The sequence below is a fragment of the Cyprinodon tularosa genome, unplaced genomic scaffold (assembly GCF_016077235.1).
Source record: "Cyprinodon tularosa strain WSP-4 unplaced genomic scaffold, ASM1607723v1 ctg173, whole genome shotgun sequence".
In the NCBI taxonomy this organism is placed as follows: domain Eukaryota; kingdom Metazoa; phylum Chordata; class Actinopteri; order Cyprinodontiformes; family Cyprinodontidae; genus Cyprinodon; species Cyprinodon tularosa.
The window spans coordinates 838,981-851,095 of NW_024038559.1; the positions used below are offsets into that span (position 1 = coordinate 838,981).

At 39.6% G+C, this 12,115-nt stretch overlaps 1 protein-coding gene across 2 annotated transcripts in view; it reads left to right on the plus strand.

Moving 5' to 3' along the window:
• The window catches only part of syne1a (spectrin repeat containing, nuclear envelope 1a), a 157,311-nt gene extending 147,390 nt beyond the window's left edge, over positions 1–9,921 (plus strand). The window contains exons 8-18 of one of the 2 annotated variants that reach the window (XM_038281638.1): positions 843–1,161; positions 1,348–1,416; positions 1,703–1,836; positions 1,951–2,077; positions 2,159–2,370; positions 4,146–4,352; positions 4,551–4,679; positions 4,861–5,112; positions 5,209–5,298; positions 5,880–5,938; positions 8,576–9,921. In XM_038281638.1, the coding sequence (XP_038137566.1) occupies positions 843–1,161; positions 1,348–1,416; positions 1,703–1,836; positions 1,951–2,077; positions 2,159–2,370; positions 4,146–4,352; positions 4,551–4,679; positions 4,861–5,112; positions 5,209–5,298; positions 5,880–5,938; positions 8,576–8,849 (1,872 nt within the window). In that variant the 3' untranslated portion in view covers positions 8,850–9,921. The remainder of the gene's footprint in view (positions 1–842; positions 1,162–1,347; positions 1,417–1,702; positions 1,837–1,950; positions 2,078–2,158; positions 2,371–4,145; positions 4,353–4,550; positions 4,680–4,860; positions 5,113–5,208; positions 5,299–5,879; positions 5,939–8,575) is intronic. The other variant, XM_038281639.1, reaches the window with a different exon arrangement.
• Positions 9,922–12,115: the final 2,194 nt, after the last annotated feature.

Below are 12,115 nucleotides of genomic sequence, written 5' to 3' on the forward strand. Positions count from 1 at the left end.
CAGCGTGAATAACAATCTTACTGTATTTAACCTTATCCTTAGCCAGTAGTTTCAGGTAGGATTTGATGTCGCCCGTTCTGGCCCCCGGCAAACATTTGACTATGGTCCCTGGTGTCTCTAATGCCACGTTTCTGACTATGGAGCTGCCAATCACCAGAGTGGGCTTCTCAGTGGGTGTGTCACTGAGTGGGGAAAACCGGTTAGAAATGTGAACGGGTTGGTGGTGACCAGTGGGCAGAGATCCACGACTACGCTTTCTGCGTACAGTTACCCAATCGCCTGGCTGCTCAGGCACTTTTGGAGGACAGCTACGTGGGGGGCCTACTTCAACAGCCTGAAGCCTGGATTCTAACTCTGACACCCTCGCCTCCAAAGCTACAAAAATACTACACTTATTACACATCCCATTATCACTAAAGGAGGCAGAGGAATAACTGAACATCTGACACAGAGAGCAGGAGAGAGGAGAGGAAGAAGGAAGAGTTGGAAAAGAGTCAAGGGAGGGAGAGAGAGAAGCCATAGCAATGCTAAGCTAGCGCTAGCCTAGGCTAGCTACTTCTTGCTATCAGAAATAAAACCGTGTGAAACTGACAAGTGCTCAGTAGAAAAGTGCAGCAGAAGGTGCTATGTTTTAAAGTAGTCAGTTAGAGTTACTTAGATACAGAGATATCACAGAGAAAATAACTTAACTTCAGATGGAGATCCTCTGAACAGCTGCACACTCAGTTGCACACTCAGTTAATCCAAACAGGAAGATTGAGGACCTCAATCGACTCAAGAGTTTTGTTTTGGAACAGATTAATGCATTTTGCTACCAAATCCTTCTTCTCTGCATCCTCTAGTTGGCCGATGATGATCTGGACGGCTCAGACAGAGAGTTGGACGTGGAAGATAGTGGAGACCTCCCCGATCTTCAGTGGAGCGAGTCCCCGGTCCCGCGGCCTTCGAGCCGACCCACTTCAGGCACAGCGGCGCTCATTCGGGCAGACCGCTCCGGCAGAGACACTCCGGCCAGTGTGGACTCCATCCCCTTAGAGTGGGACCACGACTACGACCTCAGCAGAGGCTTGGATAGTCCCAGAGGGCGGAGTGACTCAGACAGGACCCCAGACCACGAAGAGAAGGATGAATACCTGAGGACCAGCGTTACTGTGTTGTCAGGTTAGCTCTATTGAAATAATTTCCATTTATTCCAATATTAAACTTTAGGATGAATACAATCATGAATCAGAAAACTCCTAAAGCACAAGAACAATAATCCAAGAGGACAGCAAAAACAAACTACAACTGTATGGTATTCAAGGATGTTGGCATCATAAGTAGAATATGTTGTGTCTCTTTTCCCAGATGTAGTTATCCCAGAGAGCCCAGAGGCCTATATAAAACTGACAGAGAACACGTTGAAAACGTCCTCTGGTATGAAACCGCATGAGTCAGTGCGGCATGCCATCATTTAATGCTAAAGCTTGTTTTGTTTGTAACCGATGCATTCCCCAGCCACCTTTAACTGCATGTGAAGATAAAATTATCACAAAGCGTCATCCATTACCCTCCAACTCTAATAAACCTAACTTTCTTTATAATTCCAGTGATAAGCCACCATTTTCTATGTAATATTAATGCATGTCAATTAACAGCATGCAAACAAAAGTGCTCAGAGAATGCCGTCTATAGCATGCTAAAACTGTGTTTCCTGGTCAAGGTGAGCCAGGCCAGCTGGAGGCCAGTTTGAGACAGCTGGACCAGGCTCTGGATGCAGGACGCTACCACCTGCAGCAGAGAGAGGCCTCTGCTAGCCGCTCCAGCTCAGACGTGGACTCCACATACATGGGCTACGTAAGTCCAATGCGTCGTTTGGATGTGATATTTATGAGAATAATGATATTTTTTATATTTAAATGAATAAGGTAATTACCTTCTCTATAAAATTATTTTGAATGATTTGCGCAGATGCGTCTGATGGGAGAGTGTCGCGGCAGCATCGACGCAGTAAAAAAAGCAGAAGGAGAGCTGACCGAGGACGAGGATGACATGCCAGGACTCACCAACCCGGCCAGCGCAGAGACGCAGAGCAAAGGTTAGAGCTCCTTCAACTCCGGACCGTTCAGGTTTTTCTGGTGCTGCTTTTCCTAACCGTCTCTTTTTTTCCCCCCTCTAGGTGTAATTGAACGCTGGGAGCTGATCCAGGCTCAGTCGCTGAGCGAGAAGCACAGACAAAAACAGAACCTGCGGCAGTGGCAGCAGCTGATCTCAGAGCTGCAGACCATGAGGGCCTGGCTGGGTCAGTCTGAGGCTGAGCTTAGTCGGCTGCGAGGGCTGGACGTCAGCACCAACATTCACACCATCCAGCAGCGAATCAAGAAGCTCAAGGTTTGTGGTTAGAAATAATCTAGTTTGTACATTATGGGTTGGTTTTCAGTCTTTCCTGTCATTAATGCATGTGGGTTGCCTCTGTATAGTGTCATACGCTTAATAAAAATGCATCTCGCCTTAGCAAGTTAGCTAAACTCTCTGGAATCAGCGTTGGACAAAGAAATAAAGAAAAACACAAGGCTATTCTTAATAATGTACTAAATTGAACACTGAGATAGAACTTAGATGGGTAGATAGGACTCACACAGGTTTTGATGTGAGTTAGTCAAGATTTAATATTCTGTAAAGTCTTCAGGAAAATTTTCCAACTGTTCGTTCATTTGTTCTGCATCCTTTCATATTTAAGATGTAGTGGAGGATTTTTGTGAATTTTTGATAAAGACCCGCCCTCTCCACTTTAAAAAAAAATGCACACGCACAACCCTATACCCGCTCCTGAGAGGGAATGCCTATTTAACATTTGTGAGCATGCATGAGCCCATTTCTTCTCGTGCACGCTCTGTTAAAAAGTTGCTGTTTGCATCACTCATGCAAGCTTACTTTCCAAAAGAAGATTAGCAATTTATCCACTATGTCAGACTCTCCACCAGGAAGTAAAAATGGGGACGAGCACATAGGATGGCCTTACGTAAACATATCACCAGATTCATTGATAATTAGGAGGACCACTTATTTAGATGATCCATCCAGTAAATGAACATCCTCCACTATACCTTTAAAATCTGATCATTGCAGAGATAATCTATAAGGATCTACCTGATTCTGCAGCGTTGTTAACCGTGAGTGAGGAGAACAGTTTAGTTTGAACTGTAAGCCCCGCCCTCAACCTTCTCCCACTGAGAATCTTCCTCCACTGCAGCCAGTTTCGAGTCTAGATTCAACCCGAGGCGGTCTACCAATGCTCTCCACCTTTAATCTGCTCCAAGATTTAATTAACTCTGTCCATTCCTGCGTTTCAACTCTCTCTTCTCCTCCTCCATTTTGACCCTTTTTGGCGGTTTTGATGTATATACATACAGCCAGCGCAGGTATCACAACTTTACCTCCATCGACGCCATGTTTCTCTGTTTACAAGACATGCTGTGAATGAGCTTGGAGAAAAAAAAAAACATCGTTAGAAAACACCCTTAGTGGCTGATTGGAAACAAGAAGCTCGTCAGAATGAACCCATTGGCAGAGAAAAATATCATGTCTAGAAGCCTGCACTAAAAATATCACTGCAAATATGAATTAGAAATAAATGAAAAATGTCTTAAATTAAGTGTATTTAGCCTTAATTTGAGCATGTAAATAAAATGATTTGCTAATAGAATGAGTATTTTTACTTAGAAATATGATAATTAGATAATTTGAACTTGAAATACAAGAATCTGGTTGTTTTTTTTTGTTATTTTAAATGTAAATTGTCTTGTTCCATTAGCAAAGTGTCTCACTTACCTCTTCAATTCAAGAAAAAAATGCACTTATTTAAAAAAAAGAAAAACTTTCTTAGATTTTCTTTTTTTCCAGTGTACCTGGACTCCTGCATAAGCACAATCAATATGGATGTTTTTTTGTCAGAGAGAAAAAAAAATAATTGGATAAAGTGCCTTTAAAAGGCTCTGAGAACTGGTTCAGGCTTTTGACCACATCATCTGAGTCTAAACCTTCTCATTCTGACTCCAACAAGTTATAATCATTTGGCAAATAAAGTCTAGTTTATGATTAAACACTATTATAAATAATATGTGGCTCTACAAGCAAACATGCCCTCTGCTCTCTCTTCCAACCAGGAGCTGCAGAAAGCGATGGATTCTCACAAGTCACAGGTCCTCTCTATAAACCTGAGCAGCGCAGACTTCCTGCAGTCAGAACCCGACTCAGAGGAGGCCTGGGAACTGAGGGATCGGCTAAAGGAGATGAACTCGCACTGGGAACGGCTCAGTAACTCGCTTGAAGACTGGAGGGAGGAACTGCAGAGGGCGCTCATGCAGTGTCAGGTAAAGAGCAGACTGAGTTTCCTTCATTTGGGTTATTCATTCAGGACTGTAAAGGGCAAATGTGAATTAAAATACCTTGCGTCAGTGGTACCTATAAAAATAGCTCTTTTAAAATAGGAAAATATCTATTTATGCCAGTAATGCATCCCTACTAAGATGCTTTATTTTAAACATATACTATCTATTCTTCTGTTTTAGGAGTTCCATGAGATGAGTCACGGTCTGCTGCTGTGGTTGGAGAACATTGACCGCAGGAGGAACGAGGTGGTGCCCATCCCTCAGAGAGCCGACTATGAAACATTACGACATCATCACAAAACACTGATGGTATGCGGTTCCTCAAGTTAGGAACTGAAAGTGTCACCAATTACCTCATATGACAGTTTTCTCTCTGGATTAAGTATAAAAACTAAATAATCTAGAAAAGGTTAGCATATAGGACCGATATAAATAATGTTTTAGATTCTGATTCATTTTTTCCCCCCACTTTTCTTTTATCTTCTTGCAGCAAATCAAGTGTGAGCTGTTGGACTCACAGCAGAAAGCTACTTCTCTTCAGGAGCTTTCCACTCAGCTGCTGGTCAACGCGAAGCCCCTGTCTCTCCAGACCCCAGGGCAAAACCAGTCCCATGGCAGTGAGTGTCTAGAAGCACGAGAAAAGGTCCATGTTATCTGGAATAGGCTGCGGCTCCTTCAGAGGGAGGTAAGCTCAGACCTGGAGCTGCTGGAGAAGAGACTGGAGGCCGTGGAGGCACAGCAGGTTAGAGAATACTTCATGCTGACATGTGTTGCTTTATTTTATAGTTTTCTTATCTGATTGTTAAATGACCCCAGTGTTGTTATTGGTTATATTCAGGATTACCTGTCTGGACCTATTGGAAGATCCCAAATCCGCGGATCTGCTGGTCCCAGGACAGAGAAGGCCGTTCAAAGACGAAAACAATCGGTAACTTTCTCCCTGATGTCCGTGTCTTTGCTCCAGACTGTAGAATATCCCTCCTCTGAATGCTGCATACCGGTATTTCTTTTGCTCCCAAAATAGATACGTTTATAGATGTTTCCCTCTTGTATTTTATTAAATAGCAAATGTTTCTCCACTTTGCAGTTGCTCTGCTAACATATAGGCCACAATGAAGCTGTGCAACCTTCCCACATTTTTTTTTTTATGAGTTTTTTTTTTGCTGCCGGCCTCATATTGATCAGCCAAAAATTACAAGAAAACCTGGCTTTTCTTTTTTTTATATTTTATAATATTAGTGTTCTTTTAGTGTAATAAATGGTAACAATATATTTCTTTAAAGTGATTTTTTTTTTTCCTGAGAAGCCAGATTTCTTGGTTCAGAAATCCAATCACCATCATTGATTACGTTGCTGCTATTTGGTTACTGATGATTCTCTTCCTTAGCGATGTTATGGCTCTTTTTATGTTTGTTTTTTTCCTCTCATCTGAGGCTTGACCTTTTTTTGCCCTTGACTGAAACATTCTTTTCTTTCTTTTACACCCTCCCTGCTCATTGCGTGGTACAGCCTCGAAGCAAAACTAGTCAGGCCCACCCAGGACACGCTGAGAGCGGCTCGCGCCACAGGTACCTCTCTCCAGGACTCTAGAAACTCGGAACGATCATGGAACTGAAGCCAACTTCTTAACATGTCTTATCAGATGAGTTGAATATAAGTAACAATGGATGTCTAGTAGAAATTGGGATGTATTACATCCTGTTTAATTTGCGGTTTATTTTAATAAAAGTGCTTCCAGAGTTCCATGATCTTCCTTCAATCTAGAGACCAAGTTGTCGGCTCTTAAATGAGCAGGGACTCGCCTACATCAGGCGACTCCCTCCCTCCTTTAAATCTTTTTTTTTTCCCTGCTTTGCTGCTTTTGAATTAGCATCATGTAACAACAGTCATTTCTTGTAGTACCCTTCTCACTCACTGGGTGGCATTACCTCAGCCCTCACTGTCCTTCAGCTGCTGAGTCTATAGCTTTGTTTTTCTCTCCCCTGTTTCCTTCCCGGTTCATTCTCTTCATAGTTTTCCAGAAGGATACGAAGCTTTAACTCTTGCCGGGTTTCCTGCTGTGTTTTACTCCCACTCTCTCCTCCGTTTCCTCCTCAGAACTCACCAAACCTTTGCCCTTCATGGTCTTGCAAAAGCATTCATAACCCTTGAACTATAAAAGAAGAAAATGTCTGTCATATTGCAAACCAGATTTTCAATAGACTGAAATATGACAAAAAAGTTTCAAAAAAAGAAAAAAAAAAATCAGAAAATGTAAGCATGTATTTGATATCAGCTCCATGCACTCCTTATACTTCCAAATAAAACCCTTAATAGGTAAAGTTCTTCTGTTCATTACTTAATTTCAGCCGGTCATAAATCCTGCTGTTCTGTAAAGGCCACAGAGGTTTGTTAGAGAACATTCCCTCAGATTTAAATATTTCCATCTGTATAAAAAAAAAAAGAGTCCGCTGACAGGCTGGGCAAGTAGAACATTACTAAAAACAGCAGCCAAGAGGTCCGCAGTAACTTTGGAGGAGCTACTGAGATCCAAATCTCAGATAAAGTAAATCTAGTCTTTTTCATCATTAACTACAACCCCAAAAGAAATTCTGTTTGCAATTTACAAAAAGTCATGTGAGAGACACAAAAAATGCAGAGTAATGTTTAAACACACATCTGCACAGTGCAACATGGCAGCATCGTGCCAAGGGGAAAATAATGAAGCAAAAGCTGCAAAATACCTCAGACTGACGCTTCCAGAAAAACGAAGCCCCTAAACATGCAGCCAGTTACTTTGATTTAGATTAAATAATGAATCAATGTAACATACTGTAAGAATGAGCAAAAAAATCAGTAATTTAGATGGCCAAAGATGGTAGAGGTAATACTAAAAGACTTGCAGCTGCACTAGAGGACCGCTCTACAAAGTACTGAGATGGAAGACACTTTTCAGATTATCATTTAGAAGAAAAGGAAAAAAAAACATAATTTCCCTTCCACTTAGCACATGAAATCTGTATAAAATAATAAATATACTGTGGAAAATACAGTTAAAAAATGTAGAAAAAGATAAAGACGTATACACTTTTAAAAACGCACTGAAAGCTGTAATCAATGCAGACTAACCCTTTCTAGTCTTACCATTAATGCTCCTATAAAGTTCACCTCATTACACAAACAATTTACAGAATGTGAGCTATTTAGATCAGGATATGTGCTCTGAAAATATAATCCACACATGCCTCCTTTCCAGCTACAGGTTTGTAGGAAGGAAGACTAAATGAAATGGGCTGCAGGGGAGGCGGCTGGAGGGATGTGTGTATTTGACCCTCATTCAGCCTCCGTGAGGATGAGTGCCTGGGAGAACATAATGTTCCTCCCTTTGAAACTTGGCTCCAATCGTGGAAATCTCCAGAGAGCTTTTTGGCATTATTCCTTTTTTTTTTCTGTTTGGAATGATACGTGGCATTGAACTCTCACATAGTCGGCTCTAAAGCCAGAGTTTACCCCCCCCAGAGATTTGGAGTCCTCTATCTTTGAATGCTCTTGCTGCTATGTTGCTTTTTTTATACACTTCCCCCTTAAAAACATAATAATACTGCATGAATGTTTCCCCGTTTTGTCACCTTATCAAAAACCTTGATGTATTTCAATGAGATTTCAAGTACAAAGGAAACGACAGAAATAAGTGAATAATTTAAGGAGGGAAAAAACGTTTTAATCAACTCCATAGCTTCAAAACGCCTACTAAACTTATTAGAACCAATTTCCTTTAGAAGCCTCTTAATAATAAAGTAATTTAAACCTTAACCCATCCAGTTAACTGTGATAGGCTCCCCTGCTGAAGAGAAGCACAACCTCCATGTTTCACTGATGATCAGAGAGATGAGCAATATTTTTGCACGTAGCTTTTTTTATGATTTAACCTTTAATTTCTATAATCAGACTAGAAAACCTTTTGCATGTTTGCTGTCTCTCCTACAGAGATTTAATTCCACTAAACCACACTATTTGATGTTTCATGACCAAATGTGGGCAAAACGACAAGGGGTGTGAATAGTTTTGGAAGTAACTATGGAGGATTAGTGTTTTTTTCTTCTTCTTTTTTTAATACATTCCAGAGTGAAGACTCTGAGTTAGAATGATGTTACAGTACGAGAAAACAAAAAGCAGATCGGACGTGCCCTTTGCTTCTTCTCACTTTTGTTTGGGTCTTCCTGCAGCCGGAGCCGATGGCCAGGCGCCGCTGGCTGCGTTTCCTCCCGTTCTGACCTTCTAGACGGCGTCTCCTCGCAGTCCTCCTCCTCAAACCACAAGTCCTTCCTGCTTCGTGTCCTCAGGGCCGCGCTCCCCGTCCAGCTTCTCCTGCTGCTCCTCATCGGCCTGGCCTGCCTGGTACCCATGACGGAGGAGGACTATAGCTGCCATCATGCCAACAACTTCGCCCGCTCCTTCCATCCGATGCTGCGCTACACCAACGGACCTCCGCCCATATGAGGAGCGGCAGACTTCATCTTCCTACTTCTTTGCCAAGGACTTCTCTGAATGTTTCCTCTTCACTTTGTGCCCTCAAGCAGTAAACTTTTCAACCTGCGTAATGAAGTATTTCTCTCATAATTGTTGCACACCCTTCAACCCTTTAACGAAGTGGACCTTCATACGATCAATGCTTTTTCTCAGTCCAGATAGTTCTGGTTTAACTTAAATGTGTATATATATTTTTTTTAAACTCACGTTAAATCATTTTAACGAACAAAGCACTATTTATGTAATGTATGTTGGGAGCCAAAGTCAGCCATGCTTTTTGTCCATGATATACAGCTGCTAGTATTTATTTAGTGTTCAATCAGCTTGGAGCTGATCAAGCTAAAGTATCCCTCCAGTGAGGGATACGTGTACCTGTAAATTGTAGAGTAGCCTTGCAGGTTGAGTAGCAATCATTCAGTCTATGTGTGAAGAGTTTCATTTTAAGATGTCACCTTTGAGGATATTCTCAGATTTAAAAGAACAAACTGACTGAAGCAGCACAGAAACTCCTCTGAAGTTTGGGATGTAGCATCATTTTTGGGTTTAAAAATGACCTGCCTGACTCTATAAATGAAGATTTCACATGTTAAAGCAAAAATATTTTGAAGCACTGTTTTAAAAAAAAAAAAAAAAGGTACCGCACTGAAGCCCTCTGTTAAAGCTAAGGCTTGCATCCCAACTAGGAAAGTTGGTAAAAGAACACATTTTATTTCTAAATTAAAAAATAAAATCACTTGCTTTGTAAATTATTGCTTAAATTGTCTTTGAAAAGAGGTCGGGGTTTTTTGTACTTTTTGGTTGAGCATGCACTTGAAGGTCTCCTGTGCTTAACGAAGCCAAACAATCACTGCTAGTGTTTTAGTGAATGGCTGTGACACGATAAAAGTGTGCTTTGTAATTACCGTCTAATTACTCCAGAAACACTGCATTGTTATAACTAATTCTGTAAAAATAAAAAAAAATAAAAAACATAAATTGTTATTTATGTATGTACAGTTTGGAAGATTACTCTTTTTGCAAATAATAAAACATGAAGTATTTACTTTTGTGCATTCTTGGACACGACTCTTCACACATCTAAAAAAAAAAAAAAAAAGTGAGCAAAAGTTTCCCACCGTCAGCCTTTATTTACATGCACAATAAACACACGATAATGATGTCCGGTTTGGCTGGATTTACCCTCTAAATCAGCTCAAGTGAAGTTCCCACACATTATGTTGTGCCGCTTTAATCTGAATATTTAAACCATTTCTAACATATTGTTCTGATGTATCTCAGCTATGCAGGTAGAACAAAAGACATGCTGACATTTCTAAATTTAATTAAAATTTAGAAATGTCAGAAAAACTTTGTTACATTTATTAAAATATAGTTGAAACTGCTTTGAGCTAACAGCTAGATTGGTCTTTATTAAACTTTACTTTAAAAAATATATTTTCTTTTTTCCCTATTAACAATATAACTAAGACATTCATGTTTATCATATAGCTGGATAGCTTTTTTCTTTAGTTAATGTGAAGTATTGCAGATATGCAACAATCCTTTTGCTGATTAAAAGATGCAAAACGCTGCCTCAGTTTTGCAGACGATGCAACAAAAGCTGCAATAATAAATGTATCTTGCATTTAATTTAAAAACAGATTCTGTCTATCTGAGCTCTAGATGTTTCCTTCTAGGGTTAAAAACCACCATAGATCCACTGATCTCTGATTTTTAAAATATGTTAAACAATAAAATAAATAGAAAAACAAACATTCTTTCTAGGAAATGATCAGAGGGCTAAATTTACAAACTGCTTAATCCAGCATGAGATCAGTAAAAAGTGATAAATTAAGGCATTTGAACAGGGAGCAGGACTGATCCGAAGACTGATTTACAGCTTAATCCACAGGCTAATCCAGGGTTAAGTTCAACAGAAATCTAAGCATAGTTAATTTAACAGTATTATTCCATGTCTTAGGGGGAGGATAATAACACTGAATAGATATTATCACCGAAGACAAAAAAAACAGCATCTGTTGGATCGATTTAACCATATCTATTATCTATATCCATATCTATTTCAACATTATTTTTTCATTTATTTGGATTGCATAATATCATAGTGTAGATACTACATAATATATAGAAAAGTCTGCATATTAAGCATGTTCAATTCATCTTGAAATTTCCCAATCACAATGGCAGGTATCCTAAAAGTGAAAAGTTGAATTAATTAAAAAAAAAGTTAAAATGTTATGTTGTGTACAAAATGACTGATGTAACTTAAGGTTTTAGAAGATGTTTGAGGGCTGATCAAAATGAAAGCTATAAATAAACTGATTTTTCAGCAATAATCTGCTCCCCTGATCACACAGCAGGTGCTGTTGGTTGCCATGCTTGCTGCACATAAGCATATTATCCTCAGCATTCTGCTATTCAGTAAACTTAACATCACAATATGCAAACCTTAGGAAGTCAGGGAAACGGGATACTTAAGGGCTCTTTAGTGGAAATAAATTTCACACAACACAGTAGCCTACACCCAGATTTGAACGTTATGCAGACTAAAGGGACTAATTCACTTTCAGTTAATACAACATTGTATTGCTGTTGAAGTGTGTGTACAACCAATGATCAAGAAAATCCAACACATTTTTGTTTGTTTAGTCTTTGTTCTACTAGGATAGCAACAATTGACACTACTACTAGTTTTTGTTGAAATCGTCAAGTGATATAAGGAGAAAGGGTGCAAAGAACAGATCAGCAAATAAGAGATCTTCCCGAAAAATAATCAAATCAGTCGAGTGATATTTTTTAAATAAAAAAGGTGAAAACCAACTTCCTGAAAAATTTTTATATGGAAAAATAAAGTATTTTGTTGAAGCACTTAAAGCACTTTTCAATTTGCCTGTAGATTTTCAGGCCAATTGAATAGATTGACTTATCTATATTTTGTCAAACTATTTTTATGAAAATACCCCAACAGAGTTACGATCTTAGCCCAACACTTTACTATTAATATTACTATTATTATCATTACTGCTTTTGTTTTTTTATTGGTTTCCTCAATCTATTGTGTCCTTTGCTTTTTTAGCCATCACCATCTGAACCGCTGCCAGATGTGTGGCATCTAGTACCATTAGTTCCATAAAGTCAAATGTCCAACATCAGCAACATCTCATTTTCCAGCTTTTGTCCAACACATCTGCATCTGACACAGCTAGCAATCAGAACCACTAAACATCTCCCTATGC